Source organism: Chlamydotis macqueenii, chromosome 16 (assembly GCF_036417535.1).
Source record: "Chlamydotis macqueenii isolate bChlMac1 chromosome 16, bChlMac1.mat, whole genome shotgun sequence".
Lineage (NCBI taxonomy): Eukaryota > Metazoa > Chordata > Aves > Otidiformes > Otididae > Chlamydotis > Chlamydotis macqueenii.
The window spans coordinates 6,852,462-6,874,865 of record NC_141571.1 but is presented as its reverse complement, the minus strand read 5'-3'; the positions used below and the strand labels follow the sequence as shown (position 1 = coordinate 6,874,865).

The 22,404-nt window shown below is 36.2% G+C and overlaps 1 protein-coding gene across 10 annotated transcripts in view; it reads right to left on the bottom strand.

Moving 5' to 3' along the window:
- NCOA3 (nuclear receptor coactivator 3) overlaps positions 1–22,404 on the bottom strand; it is an 84,374-nt gene that overhangs the window by 17,932 nt on the left and 44,038 nt on the right. For 8 of the 10 annotated variants that reach the window (XM_086761014.1, XM_086761021.1, XM_086761022.1 and 5 more), the window contains 8 exons: positions 15,422–15,497; positions 8,977–9,084; positions 6,339–6,511; positions 3,353–3,453; positions 2,196–2,370; positions 1,465–1,653; positions 1,102–1,203; positions 134–274 (listed from right to left, as the gene is read on the bottom strand). In XM_086761014.1, coding sequence (XP_086617140.1) covers positions 134–274; positions 1,102–1,203; positions 1,465–1,653; positions 2,196–2,370; positions 3,353–3,453; positions 6,339–6,511; positions 8,977–9,065 — 970 coding nt within the window. In that variant the 5' untranslated portion in view covers positions 9,066–9,084; positions 15,422–15,497. Of the gene's footprint in view, positions 1–133; positions 275–1,101; positions 1,204–1,464; positions 1,654–2,195; positions 2,371–3,352; positions 3,454–6,338; positions 6,512–8,976; positions 9,085–11,766; positions 11,892–15,421; positions 15,498–22,404 lie in introns of all 10 variants that reach the window. The other 2 variants (XM_086761015.1, XM_086761016.1) reach the window with 2 other exon arrangements.

The window sequence follows — 22,404 nt, the reverse complement described above, 5'->3', positions numbered from 1 at the left end:
GCACAGGAATTAACATTAACAAAAAATATGAAAAAAAAACTAACAGAGGCAGAATTTAGCATTTTTGTTTTTCAGGGAAAAATGCAGCCACTAGGAGAAGCAGCACAACCAAACACGGGAAACAGACTGTTACCTTCATGATAGTGGCGTTTGTTTGACCATGACTGTCCATCATTATGGCATAAGAACCTCTGAATACATCGACGAATTATATCTTCAAAGCCAGGTCTCATGGAAGACCGTAATGAGTTTGTATCGATGTTGACAAGTTTGCCTGTAAGAAGAAAAGAAATGCACAAGTTAAACTTCTTATGACTATGCCAGTCCTTTTGTACAAATGTGATACATTTCAGAAGGAGTCAATATCACCATTTTAATTGTGATTAATTAAATCACAATTAATTGAGTATGCAGAAGTTACATTTATGAATTACCTGCCATGTGAGAATATGATGATGCTTGTGGAAACATCAATATTCAAAGGGATTTAGATAACTGAAGAAGAGGAAGTTAAGCACCCACAGGTTAATCCCAGAGCTTTAGAAAACAGTATAAAATTGCTGTCTCCGGTTACAGACACCCAAGGGATGCATACACAGTAAAATTTTCAGAAATACTGACCAACCATATTTACAAATTAATATCATAAACACTAATTGGCATCTGAAAAAGTTCCATCTAGATTATATAAGTATTTAAACTAAAACAGTGTAAAACACTAAATGTTAGCTCACATACTGCACAAAAATACAAGCATTCTAAAGAACTTGCATTAGCTTCAGTTATGATTTAAAATTTTTTTAATGTGTAAAGAAAAGCACAATGACAACTATTTCAAATGCTGCCAAGTTAAAACACAAGTAATGCTTCGTACTAAGTTGCCAAACAATGGGATACTAGCATAGAGGCAGAAAATGCATCCCACAGTTGTTAGTATACTCCACTGCCAACAGAGGTATATTGCAAAAAACAGCTGGGAATTGTCAGTACGAATTCTGCTAGTCACCACAGATACACAATTCATTTACATACCTGATTTATTTAAAATGGACATGGACAAAAATCATACCTTCATACCTTCATCTTGGGTACATTTCTCACCTGAAAGATCGTGTCTTGTAATAAAGCTCTCTGGATTTGCCGGAAATACCCTTTCTGCAGTTGTGATACGACGTGCCACACAAATCATACAGGACTGCAAATCTGTATTTTAAAAAGAAAGTTTCTTTTTTTCTTTCTCTCCTGTTTTATTCTATTAAAGCATCTAATAAAATAGTTGAAAACTATTTTAAAACGTCTTTGTTAAAATGGAAGTATAAACAATAAGAGTTCAAGTTTTTGCATTCTGTGCCTACTTGCTTAAAATGGATTGCAGAAGCTACAGATTTCATAATACATACCAAATACCAAAAAACTTTACTCAGAGATTCCTTTTGTGCATAGTAGTTCCACAAAGTTTCCTACCTTCCCCCTCTTCCATCATAGCTCTTGGCTGAGATAAAGCAAAGCACTGCATTGTTTCATATCTCTGACGTGTATCCTGGTGGCTGCCTACGTCTTCCAAAAGATCATGAGAGGTTTTCACCATCATCCGGCAGTTGAATGTATGACTCTTCTGCCTAGGCGTTTCATTGGTCCAAGCAACTCCATTAACTTAAAAGAACACAGTAACAATTTATAAAGATTTTCAAGTAACTTCAATCCGCACTTGATTTTTCTTAATTTAGATACCTTGTTCCTAGACTAGAGACATTAAATAATATTTTAAGATGCCTTCTCAATATACCATCAGTTTTATACCTTGGGAATAGTACTGAGAACCAAGTAAAAAAAAAAAAAAACAAAAAAAAACTTTTCCATACATGACACTTTCAGTCACTTGAAGGAGAGCTGAAAAATCATTCACATATTCAAAAAACTAGCACCTCCATCAGCTAGTCTTGTGGCGTTCTGAAACTGTTCCTTTAGTATCTTTAAGTTACATGTAAGCATATTGCAAAGGCTAGCACATTTATTTCTGGTGGTGCACTTCAATAACAACAAAGTAATATTTTTCAAGATTAACAGTGTTTTGTAGTCAAATATTCTTTCTGCAAGTGAGTTGCTTTCAAAGGTTATCCATTACAAGCTGTTCTTTTCTTCTCTGATTGTTTTCCAATAGCCTAGTAACAGTGTAGTAAGTCAACTTTTATTACCTGAAGATTTAGGTAAGTTTTTAAGAAAGTCCTTTCGGTCCTCTTCATGCAAGATACCATAGACACTTGTATTAACCAAATCTTCTTGTTTATATTGCAGATACTGTGTGACATTTTCTGACACAAATACTATGTTCCCATCTCGATTTACCACAAACAGGAAACCGTCCAATGCCTAAATATTAACATGACAATACATCATAAGACACATTGCCTAATTCTGAATATAATTTAGTTTAAATACTATGTGGGTGATAAATGTCAAGTTACAAAACATGCACTTCTTTTCAAAGGTAGAGCTAAAGTTTTAAATTTTTCTCTGAGGAAAATTGTCTGCTACGGAATTATTTCAATATCAAAAATTGATCTGTTAATTTGTTATTCTATTGAGCTCTTTCACAGCGATAACTAGCCTTCTTGTTTCATTCTTGCTTTATTTGAACACGAGATAATGAATTTGTAACATCATTTCAACAGCTGGCAAATTGCAACAAGAAGTCAGTAGAAACAAGTAGTAAGACATGAACATGAAGACATTTCCAACAGCAAATCATAAGAGGAGAGGGTGTCTCCACATCTTAAGATACTGTGTTTTCTTAACTGAAAGAAAAATTCAATATCTAAGTTAAAAAATTACGTTTCAAAAGTGTTTAATGGACTTGTAAATGAGATTGCTTTTCTCGGCACAAAGGTGTCTGCTATGGACCTTTTTTCCCAATTATTTGTAGATTATTTTACTTGACGACAACACTTATTTAAAATGCTTCATAATTTAGAAACAAATCCCAATACACATTACAAACTTCTAGTCTTTGCACTACCTAATCCATTTATTTTAATGTCCATCTTCTAAAAAAAGTAAAATATTCCTCTTATTCCTAAGCACTGCTTTAGTAGTAACTTGCTCATGACTGTTGGAGAAAGTAAAGCACAAGAATATGAGAAAAAGCCAAATGCTATTCTTCTGTTTCCTTCTACAGAGAATTTCAGCAAAATTAAGGAAACATAATAGATTTTACTCCTGACTCTTTCAAACATAGTTCTGTATAGTTCTTGCATACAATTTATTACCATAGGATTGCAGGCTTCATTGTAGTATTTTTACCTGCCTTGAATTTGTTCCCATGGCTGTTTACCAGGGCCTAATCTGTACTTGCCTGTAATAAAAGAGGTCCCAATGAATCCTTATCAATAACTCCTTGACCCGTAGAAGATACATCAGCTTTCTGAACATCATCATCATTAGAAACTGCTTTTCCTGAAACCCAAAAGATACACTTCAGTAAAGCAACATTTCACATGAAGACCACATTTTAGTATTACAAGCCAGATTCTAGGAAGCCTGTGAATAAAGGCAAAAAAAAAAAAAAAAAAATCACCAATGAGAGACGAGGTCTCATACATTGTTAGTTGCTTAAGATTAGAAAAAAATGTCATGGCTACATAATGCAAAACTCTTTGCTCACATAAATTGACTTGACAGTTAAAGTTGACATGATAAACTTGTTTTGTGAACATTTCTTCTGCTGCTTTTGGCATCATCTGTCTGATGAACGCCTGCTGAATCTTTCAACGGCCATTAAACACACCCATTCTACATGTCTCTTCCTTGTGGTGTTATTTTGATCATCTCGCCATCATTGATCACAGCCTTCAGATGCTGCCACCATTGTTATACAAAAAGGTTTTGGCTCATGTTAATATACGCATGTGTGTATGTATACATACCTAAATGTAGGGCCTGTTGTGATAGGATGAGGGGCAGCAGCTTTAAAATAGAGGGAGGCAGATTTAGACTGGATATTAGGAAAAAATTTTTTACCATGAGGGTTGTAGAACACTGCTACAGGTTGCCCAGAGAGGTGGCGGATGCCCCATCTCTGGAAACATTCCAGGCCAGATTGGACAGGGCTCTGAGCAACCTGATCTGGTTGGAGATGTCCCTGCTCTTTGCAGGGGGGTTGGACTGGATGAAGGTCCCTTCCAACTCTAACCATTCTATGATTCTATATACGTACGTGTGTGTGTGTGTGTGTACAATAAAATAATATTTTAAGAATCAAAATATCCTAAATAAAGCAATTGCAGGGGAAGGTGGAATGGGAATCCACAGCAGACTGTAGAATTACAGAAAATAAATAGTAAACTTTGTTCTGTGGTACTTGCTGGTTGGCTAAGCAGACACAGAGGAGTACAATATCCTCGGGGAAGATTATCACACTCAACTATATAATGAAACAGAATTATTACATTAGAATACACTAGGAAAGCTTTAAAAACAAAAGTTAACATGAATTTTTATAATTTTTTTAACACATCTTCAAAAGATGCGGCAATTTACCATAACAGGCAAAATATATAGCGTAATGCACTTGATTTTTTAATACTTTACTGCCCAAAGAAAATACGTACTCTTGGCAAGCTATAGCCATTGAGGGGTTGTCGTAGTTCAGCCCCGATCGGGACCAGACTACACAGTCTCTCTCGCTCCCCCCACCCTTCCTCTTCCAGGGCTTAACATTATCTCTACTACCTTTCCCCCCAAGCAGCACAGGGGGGAAGAGGGAATGGGAGTCAGTTCATCACGTGTTGTTTCACACTGCTGCTTCATCACTGGGGGAAGAACTGCTCCAGCATGGGTCATCTCTTCCACGGGGTGCAGTCCCTCCAGAATGGCTGCCCCCGTGGGCCCTCCACAGGCCACAGCCTCCTTCAGGCCTCCACCTGCCCTGGCGTGGGGTCCTCCCCGGGCTGCAGGGGGATCTCTGCCCCTCCATGGGCCTCCACAGGCTGCAGGGGAACAACCTGCTCCACCATGGTTGTCACCACAGGCTGCAGGGGAATCTTGGCCAGGAGCCGCATTACTGCTCCCCCTCCTTCTAAACTGACCATGGCGTCTGCAGCCGTTCCTCACAACAGGCTGGCAGATGCCTCTCAGGATCCTTTTTACATCTTTTTCACATTTCATCTCCTCTCCACTTCTTGCAGCTGGGCCGGGCCGAGCCGAGCCAAGCCAGGCCCAGTCGGCTGCCTGGTGGGAGGCCAGAGGCCAGAGGCCTGCAAGGCCCACAAAGCTTGTGCCTCCCCCTCTCTGCTGCCGCTCAGCTGCTGCACATATTCTTTTTTTTTTTTTCCCCCCTCTGTTTTCCCCTTCTTAAATATGTTATCACAGAGGCATTATCACGGGACATTCTGCTACCAATTGGCTTGACCTTGGTCCGCCCTAGGCCCAGTCGAGTCCACTGAACAAAGGGGAGCAACTTCTAGAAGTTTCCTACAGAAGCTGCCACCTTAGCACCCCCCCCCCCCCAAACAAAATCAGAACAGGGATGGAGGTGGGGGTGGGATGGTGTTTAAAAAAAAGTTATATATATACACCCCTCAATATACATTTCAAAAATCAGGTTTTGCGTATACCTGTCCATTAAAAAAAAACAAAACAAAACAAAAACCCACCTGTTACACCACTTAGGATTACCCTAGCTGAAAAAAATTACCAAGATTTGACACATTGCTATTTTCTCCTTTGTTGACTTGATGATATCCTGACTACAGCCAACTGCACTATTTAATTATTTGATCTCAAGCTAAATATATTTTAAAAATATTGGAGTACAATACTTAACCAGCTACGAAGCATGTCTTAAATAGCACAAGAAAAAAAATCCATAAAAAGGTAATAGGAAAAAATAGCAATAAAAAGCAATTTATCTGAGCGAATGTGTTTCCCATAAGAAACTAGGTATTTTTTAAGAAATTAATTTCAAAGCATTAAATTCTCTTTAAGCATGAAGTCCCTTGAAGTGAAAGACAACAGTATGTATTCTTCATACCAGTACTATCTGCTTTTAGCTTATCTGTGGACTAGCTTAAGCTTTCCTAGTATTTTCAGGAAACTGATAAGAAAGGCCATACAAAGTTTTAAAGCCCTAATTCCCAATAAAAAATGATGGTAAAATACTTCCTTACATTTAAACAGAAAATTATTTAAGGCATATTAAAGGTTTAGTTCAAGTCAATGTCTGAAGACTTTTCTCAGTTACATGCTATTGTGAAAAGCACTACTCAATTTCACAAGTAACTGCTACTTTGGAAAAGAAACCACAAGAAAATTATTTATTTTCGCTTAACAGGGAACTGTACCTTGCTCTTTTATCTGTCGAATTTGTCTCACTGTTTCTTTTAAAATAGCACATTTGTCTGGCTTCACATTGAAATTGTCAATGTCACTCAGATTAGCAGATATCAGTTCAGCCAGTTCTTCAATGTATTTGCTTTCCTGCTCACGCCGACGCTTCTCACCACTGCAGGTCAGACTAGGAACAAAAAACATAGTTTCATATACTTACACACCATCATATACAAAAGCTGTGCTTACCCCATGAACTTTAATGTACTTCATGTAACATCTACTTATTAAACCTAAGTACCAGCTATTCTTCCAGCAAACAAATCTGAACAGAGTGTATGTGCGTGTGTGTTTTGTTGCACTGTTGTTTTGTTTAGGTTTTGTGGGTTTTTTAAGAATTTTAAGTACAAATTTATTTTGAGAGGATATGAGAAAGCTATTAATCCAAAAAACCCTCCTGTGACTATCATCAAATTTAATGAAAATAGCAATTGCTTGTTATAGAATTGTAACACTCATACAGTAAGTATATTGTAACCTTAAAACTTACTTTAGATTTGTTTATAATTTATTAGACAAACAAAATAGAATTTTAACATTCTACAATCTCTCTTTAGTTTGCTTGTAATGAAATGACTACAGAACGTGATACCTCAGAAATTTCTAGGCATCAGGACAAAAATGGCATCTAAACATCCAAGAAAAGCAGAATCCCAGACAACCTAATGTTGCTGGATAAAGTCTCTCTCTCTGAAATTCCTTTTCCTATATAGATTGATCTGCTGAGTAAAGATTCTATCTACAGCCAGAACAGCGTCATACACAGAGTATGCCAAGCATAGAAAAAAAAGGACTCAGGAGAAAGGGAAGGGAGAATGAGCACACCAAGGGAATCAAAAGAAAATGAATATTCTTTGAGAATAAACCAAGTGAAAGAGTTAGCAAAGTATGCATGGACCAATACTGGAGAACACAAATATATCACAAAGCAGGGGCTTGAAAGATAAAGAAAGCTAATGAAGGGTGACAAACTGGAAAACAGAATTACTGAAGGGACAGACTGACACTGGAGAAAGGGAAAGAGAAATTGGAATGGAGGACACTCACAAAGAGACACTGACTGGGATATGCTGGGAGAGTTTGAGGCTCTCATACACAGTACGTTGCATGACAGAGGTAATTAGCATGAGACAGTGGGGAAGAAGAAATATGAGTACACAAGGCCTAGTATTTTGGTGAAACTGAAGACAAACTTAATAAAGGTTAGTACTCTGTGGGAACAAGAACATGAAAGGAAAACACAGAAGCCTTAACATGTGGTGGAAAGCAATGAGTGGAGTGGGACAGAAAACCGAGTCCCTCAGATAACGCTCTCTGACAGAGTTGAGCAAGGAAGAAGACAGCATGGAATGCCAAATTTGAGATGAACTTGCGAAGAACTAGTCTGAAGAAATGGAAGTCAAAAAGAAATGTGCATCCTATTGCAATATTCTGTGCTGATGATAATCACCTGAAATGAGACCTGTCAAATGAATTACCAGATATAAGATGCTCCCTTTGAAATGTCTGTGAAGCAAGAAGTTTTTCTTCTTTTGCTTTGCAATCATAGCTTCAAACAGTGATTCCTTATATGTTCACTCTATTAAGACTTCAACAGAGAGTGACTGCAAGAGTCTAATTATAGAGCATAGTTCATCAGCTTTGGCATATCTACACATAATAGTAAAGTTGTGTATCTTCACCACAAAAGTTGGCCTAGAGAACTTTTTAACTGAACAAAATGATTAGTTAGAACTTCCTCTAAATTGCAAATAAAAGTTGAAAAATATTTGTATTTTTCAAACATAAGCACAAATATGCAACAAATTTGCCCAAGCATAAACACAGGCCAGGCAGAGGACTGATTGAGAGCAGCCCTGAGGAGAATGACTTTGGAGCGTTGGTTGATGAGAAGCTCAATATGAGCCAGCAATGTGCGCTTGCAGGCCAGAAAAGCCAAACTACCCTGGGCCGCATCAGAAGAAGCGTGGCCAGCAGGTCGAGGGAGGTGATTCTGCCCCTCTACTCCGCTCTTGTGAGATCCCACCTGCAGTAATGTGACCAGCTCTGGAGCCCCAACGTAAGAAGGACATGGAGCAGTTGGAGAGGGTCCGGAGGAGGGCATGAAGATGATGAGAGGGCTGGAGCACCTCTCCTGTGAGGACAGGCTGAGAGAGTTGGGGCTGTTCAGCCTAGGGAAAAGAAGGCTCCATGGAGACCTTACAGCAGCCTTCCAGTACCTAAATGGGACCCATGAGAAAGCTGGGGAGGGACTTTTGAAAAGGGCAGGTAGTGATAGGACAAGGGGTAATGGCTTTAAACTGAAAGAGGGTAGATTTAGATTAGATGTAAGGAATAAATTCTTTACTGTGAAGCCAATGAGGCACTGGGACAGGTGGCCCGGAGAAATTGTGGAAGCCCCATCCCTGGAAGTGTTCAAGGCCAGGTTGGGTGGGGCTTTGAGCAACCTGGTCTAGTGGAAGGTGTCCCTGCCCATGGCAGGAGGTTTGGAACTAGATGATCTTTAAGGTCCCTTCCATCCCAAACCATTCTATGATTCTATGATTTTAAAACCTCATAAATAAAAAAAGAGAAAGGTCTATACAAACTTACCTCGCACCTGGTGTATCACAGGGCAATGGCTTGCGCTTCCTTGACTCAATGGTCAAGTTATCCAAGGAATTTTCTCCTAATCCACTCATCTTGACCACACATCAGCAACTAAAAGCAATAAAATAAGAATTGTGAATGAGCCTCGCAAAATAATACTACGAAACACAGAGAACTTACCAGATAAGTTACATATTTTTATCAGATTTAGGTTTTTTTTTACCAGAAATCCATATACTTTTGTACTATTTAAAAATAATATCTGGTTACTATTTAAAAAAACAAATCTATTTTGTATTTTGCCAAAACATAGGTTTAAAAGCTTTATATCAATGTAAGCAAAAATAAATGTAAAAAAAATCCATTTAATTTGATTCAAATAGAAATGTTTAAAGTTTTGCACCATAGTACTGGGATCACTGTATAGCTCCAAGTTGTAAGAAAATAAAAATATTCTCAGTGTTTTTATGTATGTTTAGGTAACTTGAAAAGAAAGTGGTAAATTAATATGTTGTGCTAAACTGTAGTTAAATACTAAGAATTAAGTTAGATACCATTAAAGAAAATGCAAGTGAAACTCTAAGGCAATGAAGGATGGGTGACCAGAATAGCAAAAATACAGCAATGTTGAATAAAATTTCCTTTTCTGTATGCTCCTTTCTTCTCTTCACATAATCTAACCACTGCAGCCACAAATAATTATTACACTTAGGAGTAAATCAGTGGACTTAAATGAGTTTCACACCTGGCTTGGTATAAAGCCAACAGAAGACTATTCCCATTTATAACTCAACAGGTTACTATAGTTTTAACTTCATATTTCTTGCTAAACTTTCTAGAATGAACACAGTTCTCCAGAACTTTGAGGACAAGGCAAGCCAAGACTTCATAACACTTTCAACTCTATTGCTTCTGCAGCAAAGATTGGGCCATAACTCAATAAAAATAATAGATTGCTTTTTTTAAAGTCTAGTTACGTTACACAAGCTTGGCAGATTGTATATCTATGACACTCATCTCCCCTCACTCCCAAGAGGAAAAAGGAACACAGTCACAGAGGAAAGACAACACCTAGACCAGAACCTGCTATGCTACCATCAACGACATGCTGAGGGAGGAAATAAACTTGTTAATGGATCTGTGCTGTTTATCTAGCCAGAGTATTTTAGAACATAATTAGAACTGTAAAATAACTGAATGATTGGTATTTGGTTTTTTGTACCACAATGACAACAAGACACATCTAGGCAGTTAGAAGTTCATCATTATTTTATCCTTTTTACAGAAATTTCCAAATTAAATGTAAATTTTATTTACTGCGATCTAGTTCACACTGCAGTTCTTTACCCCATACAGCAACAACAGTAACTGGTCTTAGACATTTAGGTAAGACAGTCATACTTGTTAGCTGGAGAGAAACTTTTCCATAACATATAAAACAGGCACTAATAAATCTTTCAGGAGAAAGAAAAAAAAAAAAAAGTTATTTAAGGATCTCCACAAGCAAGACTCACCATTACTACAGATATTAAAAAAGCCTGGCTTAGGATGACCAAATCCCTAAGAGTTGGTGATCATAAGGACAAGGACCTGATAGGTAGATCTTCATCTAAATTAAGTTTATCTTAAGGTATCAGAGGCTGGTAAGCCAACTGACTCTAAGCAGCGCTGCAGAACGTAATCTGGGTACCCTGGTGAACAACAAGTTAGTAAAACACAAGTCCGCAGTGTACCGTTGCAGCAAAGAAAACCAAACCCTTAGAAAAGCATCTAGTCAAAGTACTTCCTGGATAAGACATTTAAAGAAGAAAAAAAAAAAAAAAAAAAAGACAAGTGTGTGTATTACTTCTGATGTACTAACCTTGACTGATTGTCTGTTTCACTTACTGGCTTTTTGGGGCAAAAAAATAATACTGCTATAGTTCTTTCTAAAGTCTAAACTGAAAGGGCAAAGACACACAAGAACATATTTACATGAAGCAGCATGGGGTTTGCTTGCAATAGCTGATACTGTTATTGCAGGACGTTAGCTACGGGTGGGAAATTTGAAAGGACATTCTTCTTACAGCAGTACAAACCTCTGAAGGCTAGAGAGCACAGAGGAGGCTGCCCTGAGGAGCAGCCACTGGATTGCTCTGGCATGCGTACAAAGCTCAGATATCAGGTATCTCTTTAAAGCCAGAGTTCTCTTTGCAGGTTAGCAAATGTTACAATGCTTAAGACAACACTATATTCAAAACCAATCCTCATCTCAACTGATAAGGATTAAAAGAATGAGGATAATATATTTTGTACATCACAATTAAATTAAAAACAACAGTAAAACAAACTTGCATTTGAAATAAGCAATTACAAAAGATGCCTAACTCCATTGCTATGGTCATGGACTGCACAGATAAGAAGTTGGTTTTACATCTAAATACTTGATACAAAGTCAGGATGAGTAAGACAAAATCCAATATACAGAGAGGTGGAACAGCAAGCCTGAAGGCGTTTATTCAATCATATGCTCCTCCAGAGTAAAAATCTCTCAAATACATTGAAAATAGTGGCTCACCTTATGTGACATACAAGAAAAATAAACTGTTACACCACTAGATGACAGTATAGCACTGAACAACTGCAGGGATAAGATTTTCTTCATTGAATCGGCTGCACGAAAAACTAACAAATGAAAATCAAGCAGTTTCAAAACCAGATTATATAAACAGGCTATGATCATGCAAAAAGCAGTTGATTATCTGAACCTGACACTTAACAGAATGTATGACTCAAGGTCTTATGCCTACAGACCTCACAGCTAAAGCTGAATCCTGAGAGTCATTCTGTAGGTGACACACGCACGCAGTCCAGGATTTGTGCTTCCCCCCCGTAACTGCATTCACAGGCAGAGTGTAAAGCTGCACGATTAAGAGCTACTGTGGAAAGAGAAATGACGAGTATAAAATACAAGCCTTATGGATAGCTCAGGAAGGGTGTGGGCACAGCAAGTATGTCAAAAGCCAAGAGTAAATTCTATTTAAGAGGAGGAAAGATTTCAAATACATTAAGTAATTGAAAATTTGAGCTAGAACAGACATTTTACCAGAAGTTAATTTTGCAGGTAACAGGGCTGCATAAATGATTTAAAATGAAATGTCATTTCTGGTTTAACATCTACTTGTACTGACAGGTGACTCACAATATGATTAAATAGAAAACCAGAAGTAGTACATTTTGTCTCAGAAACATTGTATGTATCAGAGAATACAACCCTTATTTTATTCAAGAAAACCTTTCAGTGCCTAAATATAAAAGCTTGGAGAAGGAAGGAAAAATTATTTGTGCAGGCTGTTTCCCTACTATTACACTCAAGTAGCTTGTCGCAGTTTATTCAGGCCCGAAGCTGCAGAGCTCCTGCACATGTATTTTCCTTTCCCTGAGAGTATCATTACAGCTGAGAAGGTATGGACTGCCTAGAACAACTCTGCAAATGCTTAGCTAAGGAAATTACAGAAGCTGCTTCCCAAAACAGATGGATTTACAGTACACATTGCTAACAGCCAAACTAATTTCCCTGCTACAGGAAATATTAGCAAAAGAAGCCATTATTCAGTGAGTTAATAATGAAAGGTATCACCAGTTAAAAGATACCAGGTGTTATATTTATTCAATGAATATGAACCTATAATTTATAATGGGCTATGAAGTTTTTAAAATAAATAAATAAATAAATCTATTTTGGGGATTTTAGGGAGTTTTCCTGAAGTTAATTATTATTTCAAAAGATAGCTTCCGAAACAGAGCTTTCTAAAGTTAAAACTTAGATGCATTTTTTTTATACCAAAAGTTAAAAAAAGATTAACACAGCCATCTTTGTAAACTTACTTTCTGGGCAATAGAATTATTTCTAGCTCATGAACCTATAATGCTGGCTAGAAAGACTCCTCTGCTAGTTATACTGCACGATATTACCTACCTAAGCAAAGCATTTTCTAAAGAAAAAAGTTATATAGTGAAGTTCTTTATATTATTTGTGTAATTAAACTAAATCTACAAACCAGCTTAATTTGACTCAATGAATAGCTCAGTTACTACATAATTTCTTATATTTGCCTGGTTTTATGTTCAATTTTAGATAAGCATAAAGTACCCAAAACACAGGAATTGCAATCTTCCACCACAGAATATTATTCTTACTCAGAATAACGGAAGTGCAGATATGACAGTAGCCACTTCCATGAAAAATCTGACAAATGTTCTGCTATTTTTCTTCAAAGTAGCATGTACAAGCTGCAAAAGTGGATGGCAAACCTATGGCACAGGATAACTAACAGTGTTACTCTATTATGAACTTCAGCTATCAATACATACTATTATGTACTTTTAAATTCAATTTCTATGCAAGTACTTGCTTAAAATGCAAGAAGCTACAGCAGATTGATTATAAAGATGAAGAAAAATAGAATATAAATTCTATCCAGTGATAAACAACTAGATTTTTCTAAAATTTTATCTGTTCCTAGTTTATATTATTTATAGAGAGAATTTATTGTGACTGTCAAATTTTAAAGCCAGGTACTTACTTCACGAACAATAATTCCTACATATATAATAACATCTAATGTTTGCTAGTCTGATGTCATCAGCACCAGCAACTAATTTTAATTTCTAAATTAAACTGCCCATGTTACTCCACTGTATTAGAATACTTTGTCATTTTCATTGAACATTTTATAAAATAAAAGCATTTTATGCTACACTCCATTTAGCTATTGAAAACAGATGACACAAAGCCACACTTCATCCTGTCCAGTATGATTTTCCAAAAGTTATTTGGAAAAACAAAGCACTAGCTCTTGCCAAACAATTTAGAAAGGTATACACTTGTATAAAATAGATAACATTAAAGATGTATGGAAGCAAGTATGTCCAGAACCTTCCAAAGTTTTGAGAAAAAAAACCAAGATGATATAAGAGATGGTTCAAAGTCTTCAAAGTAAGACATTTTTTAATTCCATCAATTGTAGCAGTAATGAACCACTACATACTGATGTCCTAACCCCACCAGTGGAGTGGAACCAAAGGCAGCAATATTTGGAGAAAAGATTACAAACTTTCATGATTATCTGCAAATACTAAGTACTTGTTTATGCATTACCATTGTATTTATCTTTTAAGATATAATCCTAAATTTCACAATTTTTTTCTCACTTATCAAAAAGGGGAAACAAGAAAACAAAAAAAACAACAAAGACGTTTTGCTCATGAATAAGTGGACTGAAAAAACATTTGTCCTTATTAATCACGTGCACGTTTCTACATCCCTTGCAGCATACTACATATTTTTGATGTCAGGCCTGTTCATTTCTCAGTGAAAACCATAGACGGACTGTTAAAAAGGTAAGGTTTTTTGCTCATGATAGGTAAAATAAGTTCTAGTAATCATTAATTCATCTATTGCAACAATATACGTACAATCTACATACAGCGGCCCAAAAATAGTAGTGATCAGATGCTTCAAATTTAGGTTATTTGTTTAGCTGAAATAGTTGACAGCACACTCATACAAAAAAAACCAAAACCCACAAAGCACAATCCTACAATACAAATTTAAAACATACTGAAACTACTTTAAAAATAATATTATTTGCCTAAAAACATTTTTAACACTTCTTTGGTCCCATGAAACCATCAACTTTACCCTATACTAAATACATGTAGTCATGGCATCTTGCATGCTTGGAAGCTCTTCTGAGTTGATTCCTTGTTTGAAAAATTCACTAGGGAAAAGGCATAAATTGGCTCTTAGGATTCCCCAGAATAAGCCAATTATGAAGAATTAACTCTAATCTGTCTGTTTCACTGAATTATGAAGATGGTCAGCAATTTTTTTTAATTCTATATAACATAAAAATATTAAATATAATCCTCCTTTCGAAAGCCAAGACATAATTCACATAGTTTTAAAAGATGCAAATTGTAATAAACTGGTTTATGCTAAGAGAAGCCAGAGATATTGAAATGTTATTGGATATAAATAAAACTAGAAGACATTCTATTCAGCAACTCCACATTCTTAGTGAAAATTTGTTATTTCAAACTTTCCTTTCCCTCAAATACACAAATATAAAAAGTATGATAGCTTTCCAGTGAAACTTCTGATTCAAAATATTCCTGAAACTATGCAAAGATTCTTTTGTTATAAGACTGACCACAAAAAAAAGACGGATGTTCCTATTTACATAGATAGGAATCCACAAGAAAACAAACTTAGAAAACTCACTTTCTGGCAGTAGTAAAATAAGTTCTCTTCCTCCTCCTTCTTTCTTCTCTCTCACTCTTTTCTTCTTTTTAAGAACATGCTGCTTATATATTTACACGTACAATTTGTAAAGTGTAGCTTTAAAAATGGTAAGGGAATAACTGTTCAGGTACATACAGTCCAAATACGAAATCAATCACTTACTTGTCCTTAGCAAACATTCAAGCACAGCATAGCTTTCAGAGGACCTTCGAAATCAGAAGTCATTTTAAGTCACATCCTGAAAAACAAAAGAAGGCAATACTTTAAAAAAAAAGCTTGCTTTTCAATTTTTTAATCTAATATTAATAATCTTACCAAAAAGTAAACACTCAATATTGAGATATTTTCATGTTAAATTAGTTTAAAACTCACTTATAATAACGGTAACTGTCAACTGTGCTATATGCTAAACAGCTCAACAGCCTGAATCTTAACATCACAAATGCCACCCAGTAAGCTAGATATCCTTTCACATAAGAACTAAATATATTTATTTTTAATGTAATTTCTTTTTACTTTGGAAGAAAATATGAAACTGTTGTAGATGTTTGATCTCAATAACTTATAAATCTTAATATAAAAAGCTGGAGCCCTCAATTAATTATTTTGTTAAGTTATCACTGGCAAGTAAAAAGGAAGCGCAAAGTCACTCGATGTCAGCCTGTACACACCGCTTGGAACGTAACTATTACGTGAGAACAGCTAACTTTGACAGCTATGAGCACCCAGGTTTGTGTTACTCTTTTTCTATGACATTCTAGGAATGATTAATCCATATTATCATGCATTTTATACAAAGTATGATTAAGTGCACTAATTAGTGAGATCCTGAGTCTCTATAGAGAATTACAGTAACTTAGGGAAAGTTTTAAACAACAGCTGTGTGATTGAACTGATATACTGCAAACTGCTTAAAGCACTACATAAAGAAGAGGCTGCTCAAGCTAATTAGAAAAATAAATTGCTCTTGGGACATATTTATGAGACGTTCACATGTAAGCACACACCATAGTCCAATCCAAAATCAAGGAGTTTCAAAATTGATGCTTCTACCCAGACTATTTAATAGGTAATCACTAGCAGGCCGGTAAAGGAGTTCCATTCAAGTAGATCATTTCTTAAGAAATTCAGCTGAAGCTTTTCATATCAACTGGTTGCTTATGCATTCGTCTGCTGTTTTAACCATCCCTTTGACAATACTGATTGTAGCTTTATGTATATGAACTGGAATTACCAATTAGAAGGTTGATTGACAATGTGATCACGTAAGAGTAAGTATCAAGAGTAAATTGTCTCCTAATTAAAGACTTCTATAATATCATTTTATGCTAAATCAACCTCTGCTAATCATGGAAACCAGAACAAAAGCACACCGAAAAAAAAAAAAAAAAAAAAAAAAGAAAAATCAAAGAAATCTGAAGATGTAGTATCCGAAACATTTGGACATCATGGAAAATTCAATTCGTCAGCTGTTCAATTCTGTAAAAATGGTAAACTTGAGCTATCCTACACGCAGTGATAGCTTACTATCTAGCTTCCCTGGAATGATCTATATACTCAACAAGGGCTATTTTCTGATGTCTCCACTGGACAGAATTTATGAAACAAAAGGGCAGTATAAATTACATTCACTGTTCCATTTGATGTGCAGGTTTTTTCCCTCAAATTTCTACAACAGCTTGATAATCTGGTTAATACACCTCTGCAAGAACAGAAGCAGTTCAACAGAATTACAAACAAGAGTCTCACCGAGAAGTTAACCTACACAGGAAAAATTAACAGCACAAAATCACTTAAACGTGGGAGACTCAATACCCACAAGCATCAGGAGGATTCTTTATGACTGGAAGCACAAGGAAAAAGAGAAGGACCCTGAAAATGCATTAAGTTCAAGACCACAGAAAAATCTTAACACTATTTAAATTAGTTTTAGAATATTCCCTTTATATTCCTCTCAAGTAAATATTCATTCCATGGATGTCAATATCTGAGCTGTTTAAACAGAAGATGGAATACAGCTTCTCAAAAGTACTGCAGTACAGTAACTAAAAAAATAACCTGAATAATCAGAAGATTCTTGAAGGGTTAGAAAAGCATCTAGAGTAGCACTTGCACTAACCTGGTCTGGCCAAACACTACAGAGGACCATCCTATGAGAACTGTCAACTGGCACAGCAACCTAGACAGATATTCTAAATTCTGTTCTACAGACTAGAATGAAATTAAAACAAACTGAAGCAGGGATGAAAATCCTACCCAGTAAACAAAAAAAAAGTTAACACCAAACAGGCTACAGTAAAATTTTGCCATATATGAAAAGTAAATTAGATCTCTGGTTACTACCATTATAAATAAAACAGGATATTAAAATTCTAACAAGTCATGACATTGTTACCATTATGACACTTAAACAAAAAATAAAATACATCCCTCCTTTTCAATAATACTTGCTATTTTCCTGCTACTCATAGCCCAAACTCTTACATATTGAAAGCTGACCATTCCACTCTGTTATCCCTGCTCTAAACCTACATGCTTCCTCTTCCGAGTACAGAGACTTTTTAAATACTAGAAATATTTTATTTCAACACTGTTTTCTGTTCTGCTTCACACAAATTAGTTTAGGTTATTAGAGTGCCTGTATCAAAGCACAGTCATGCACTAAAGCAACTGCCAGTCTCAAAGCCAGCATTCTAAAAAGCCTGGCCTTTGGGGCTGTGCCGTCAGCTTCTCCACCAGCTCTCACCACACCAGTACCACTTTCAACATGTGAGCGTGCTATTTCCTGTCTGAAAACGGCTCCAGCAAAAAACAAGAGTGCTCACACAAAAACAGAGTTCAGCATGTTTTCATCTCAATGAGCTCAACATAGTGACCTTCTGCTGATTTCCCCCCTTTCAGGACGAGCTACAGAGATACTGCATGGTTTACATCATATAGAAATTAGGCATCGAACATAGCCCGGCCACCAAATTTAAATGTACACGTGGTCCAGTTTTCAATCCAACTTTTAAAACACATTAAAAAAGATATTACATTAGCATATGGATGGGATAGCTAAGTGACAAGCCATATTGTTGCCTGTGACACAGATGACAACAATATGACAGAGAGCTCTGTTTTTAAGGTTAAAAATACATATATGTCCACAGCCAAATGTGCCAGATATGGTAATGACACCAGTTAGTTTTTGAAAGAAGACATTAAAAGGATTGTATCTGTAATCCTATTTAAATATTCTAGAGATAATTAATCATAGAATCATAGAATGGTTAGAGTTGGAAGGGACCTTCAAAGGTCATCTAGTCCAACCCCCCTGCAAGGAGCAGGGACATCTCCAACCAGAGCAGGTTGCTCAGAGCCTCAATCCAGCCTGGCCTTGAACGTTTCGAGGGATGGGGCTTCCACCACCTCTCTGGGCAGCCTGTTCCAGTGTTCTACAACCCTCATTGTAAAAAATTTTTTCCCTAATATCCAATCTAAATCTACCTCCCTGTATTTTAAAACCGTTACCCCTTGTCCTATCGCAACAGGCCCTACTGAACAGCCTTAATGTGCTTCTTTAAAAAAAAAGCCTATATACTACACTTCAAACTACAGTACATAAAAATCAACATTTTTAAACCGCTGGGGGAGGAGAAAAATGCAGCAGATTAAAAATGACATCGAACCTTAACTGCAGCTTTGTGAATCTGAAAGTACAATGTAACTACTGAAACAGATAATGAGACTCAAGTACATTGAATTAATAGAGAGGTTTCGGTGTACTGTAACTATTTTGTACTAAAAAGACTTTAAGTTATCTTTTAAGATTAAAGCAGTTATACTTACATTATGAAGCAAACAGCAAATTATATTAACTGTATTGATACATCATTATCCTAATCTCGCACTTCCACCAGTACAATACGTAATGAAATACTATTCCAAAACATACACAATTGATCATTCTCCACTCTTCCCCCCTCCACCTCCCTCAGACAAAAAGGTCATTTACTAGATAATAAATAACTGACTCAGACAGAGACTTCATCAAATCAGGGCTGCCTGTTTGTTTGCTTGGGTGTGGGTTGTTTTTTTTTTTTTAAAAAAAGAAAAAAAAGGTGCCATCTATAATCTAGTAGCCAGTGAAGCACACCTTGTTGCAACATGTTAAATAATCTTAACTCAGAACACACCCTTTTTATATTACACATTCCATCTTAGGGACACTGTAATTTTTCAGGCTGTGTCAGGTTTCATTTACCAATTCCCCTGCAGTGTTTAGTAAGCACTATGCACTCCCAGGCTATTTTTCAGATGTGACAATTAACTTGAGTCTTGTTCACTTTGCATGTATTAAAATGACAGGACACTTCCAGTTAAAGGATGGTCAGAGGTGGAACATGCTCAGAGTGCATCTCCTGTTCCTCTGATAAATAATGAGTGTGCTCTATTTTTGGAATGTCATTACTTGTTAATTTGTTTCCTCTGCGTCCCTGTTTGCTAGTCACTGCAAGAGACGTAGGACCCTGTTACAACAGACAAAATGTATGAAAGAGAAAAGGTGGGCTCCAGCGAACTCATTGTTCTAAAAAAAGACTATTTTTTATCCTTATGCCTTCACCACACACTGCTGAACATGTGTAAAAATGTCTCACCTGTCAGCTTCTGCACAAAGCACTGTGGTAAAGTGGTCATGCGTCCAAAGACATGAGCCACATTATAGATTCAGAACCCAGCTGTGAAAAGGTATTGAACTTATTTGGCTAGATGTGTTTGTCAGGATATAGCTCTTGTAAGTAAAAGGCAATTGGGTATGACACAACCACACCACCTAATTGCATGACACCAGCAACAAGAGTTGGTATGCTCAAACACAGCAGGCTAAAAGATATTGAAGGTGCCCTTTAATCTCGACTAATTTCCAAGCCAGTGTACTAGAAGAGGTAACTTGGGCTTTCAATATAGTTGATGGTATCAGTTGAGTGTTTTTAGAATATATTCAGAATGCAGAATGTTTTTAACATAGGTAAGTCCTTGCAGACTTGTATTCAGAAGAGTTAGTAAACCATTATTTTAGAAAATAATTAAAACATTAATAAACCTACATAGAAAGAAAAAATCTCTAGCTCAAATACCACAAAGAAAGAAACAGGATGTGCTGTCTGGGCTACTATACTGCGACTTGATAACTACGTAACTGCTAAGAAACCACAGAGCACCACCATTTTTTTCTGTACACCCAGACCCTTTAACAGCAGAAGAAACTCAGGCAAGTCACTAGCTGACTGAAATACATATGGTCTACTTCGGTTTTATATTAATATTTAACAAAGTTCTAAAAGTAGAAAACACTTCTCATCATCCTTGCCAGAAACAGTGTGTACTATGGAAACAGATTGTATTGACCAGGCATAAACCTCTCTACTATTACTAACAGCAATAAATTTATAAAAAACAGGAAATTTAAATTAAAAGTGTCCCATTTACAAGACAAAATACCCTTGCCAGAGCTCACAAGAGAATACCAAGAACAGTACTGAAAAGTCACTTTCCAGCTCTATATATGTCTAACTCACAAGTGACTCCAGGCCATTTGACACACGACATAATCCACAGGTTAGTAGTTAGAATGCAAGCTGTACAACGCATCTCTACATATTGCGTCGTCAGTTTAATTAGGAATTAGGTTTGAATTCATTAACATAATTTTTTTAAAATGGCATTACATAACTAAATTATTTAAAGATTAGACCAAAGTACAAAATCTCTCTAAATTAGGAAAGGTCATCAACTAAGACCTTTAGAACATTAAATAATCAGTTGACCACATAAATTTGAAAACATTATTTTTTTTTTAATCACTTCTAACTTTTTATGTTTTGTTTTTAAGTAGATACCTGATGAAAGCCTGTTTCATGGCTTATCAATATATGACTTCAATTCTTACACAATATTTACCACTACACATTACAGTAACGTGATTACCTTTTCAGTACAAACTTTAATCCCTGCTATTATAAAGGAAAAGTCCAATGCAAAGAAATGATTGCCAGAAACTAAGTAACAATCATATCAAATGCTAACACAAAGAAATAACTGCTAGCAATTATTAGATGGGATTCATGGCACAACTTATAAAATTGTGAGAACTAGGGGGGGGGAATAACACATAAATATGAGGTAGTTTTTCCTTACAGAATACAGTAGGCTCCTGTAGGATAACAGAGCGACAGAGACATTTTCCTACATGATCTGATGAAGATACAAGAGCTCTTACCGTAATTTAACAATGACCTAGGAATTAGTTTTTCCCTTACAAGGGAGGAAGCAATTTCCCAAACATAGTTTCAATACAGTAAGAATTCAATCTGCAAGTTTTCAGTAGCAACAACTATCACTTTCTTTGAGGGAGCTATACAGTGTTTGGCACTTCAAAAGCAGAGTACTTACTAAATTCTTGGTGAAAACGGGAAATGTAATCAACTAAACTGAGTTTGTTTCACTAAACACACGTGATTCCTCTCCAAGTTATCAACAAGTTCATTCCCTTTCCTGAAGCTCTGAACGTGCCATCAGCAAGTTTGTTCTCCTTCCTGTGACTCTGAATGGGTTCACATACATTTTTAGTTATTATATACAGGCAATTTTTTTTTGTTCTGCCATTCTACCCTACTAGTGCCTCATGGAAACAAAGTCTGCTTGCTGGATTTCTTGAGAGAAACTTAAATACAACTATAGTATTACAATTAGCATTAACTCATTTAGTGCTATTGCATTGTTATAATTGAATCATACTCTATTATGCCAAAATCTTACCCATTTTACAGAGATCACAGTTTTATATATAACATGTTTAGAATGAGAACAGTTCAAAATCAGAGTTTTCCAAAGCAGAAGTTAAAAACTGGGCAAAATATCAGCAATTTCCTTGTAAAAGCCTGTCCACTGCAAGCTTAAATGTACAGACAGAAGTCATTTTACATTTGGATCAAAATCTGTAACAATACCAAAATGCTTTCAGACCAAGGGAAAAACTGACTGGTTTTGACAGAATGAAACATTTACTGTACACACTATCAGTTTCTGACGCATGATCTCTATCAAGTAGATGCCAAGCTTAATGCTAGCTTTCAAACTTCTACAAGTAATAGACAGAAAAG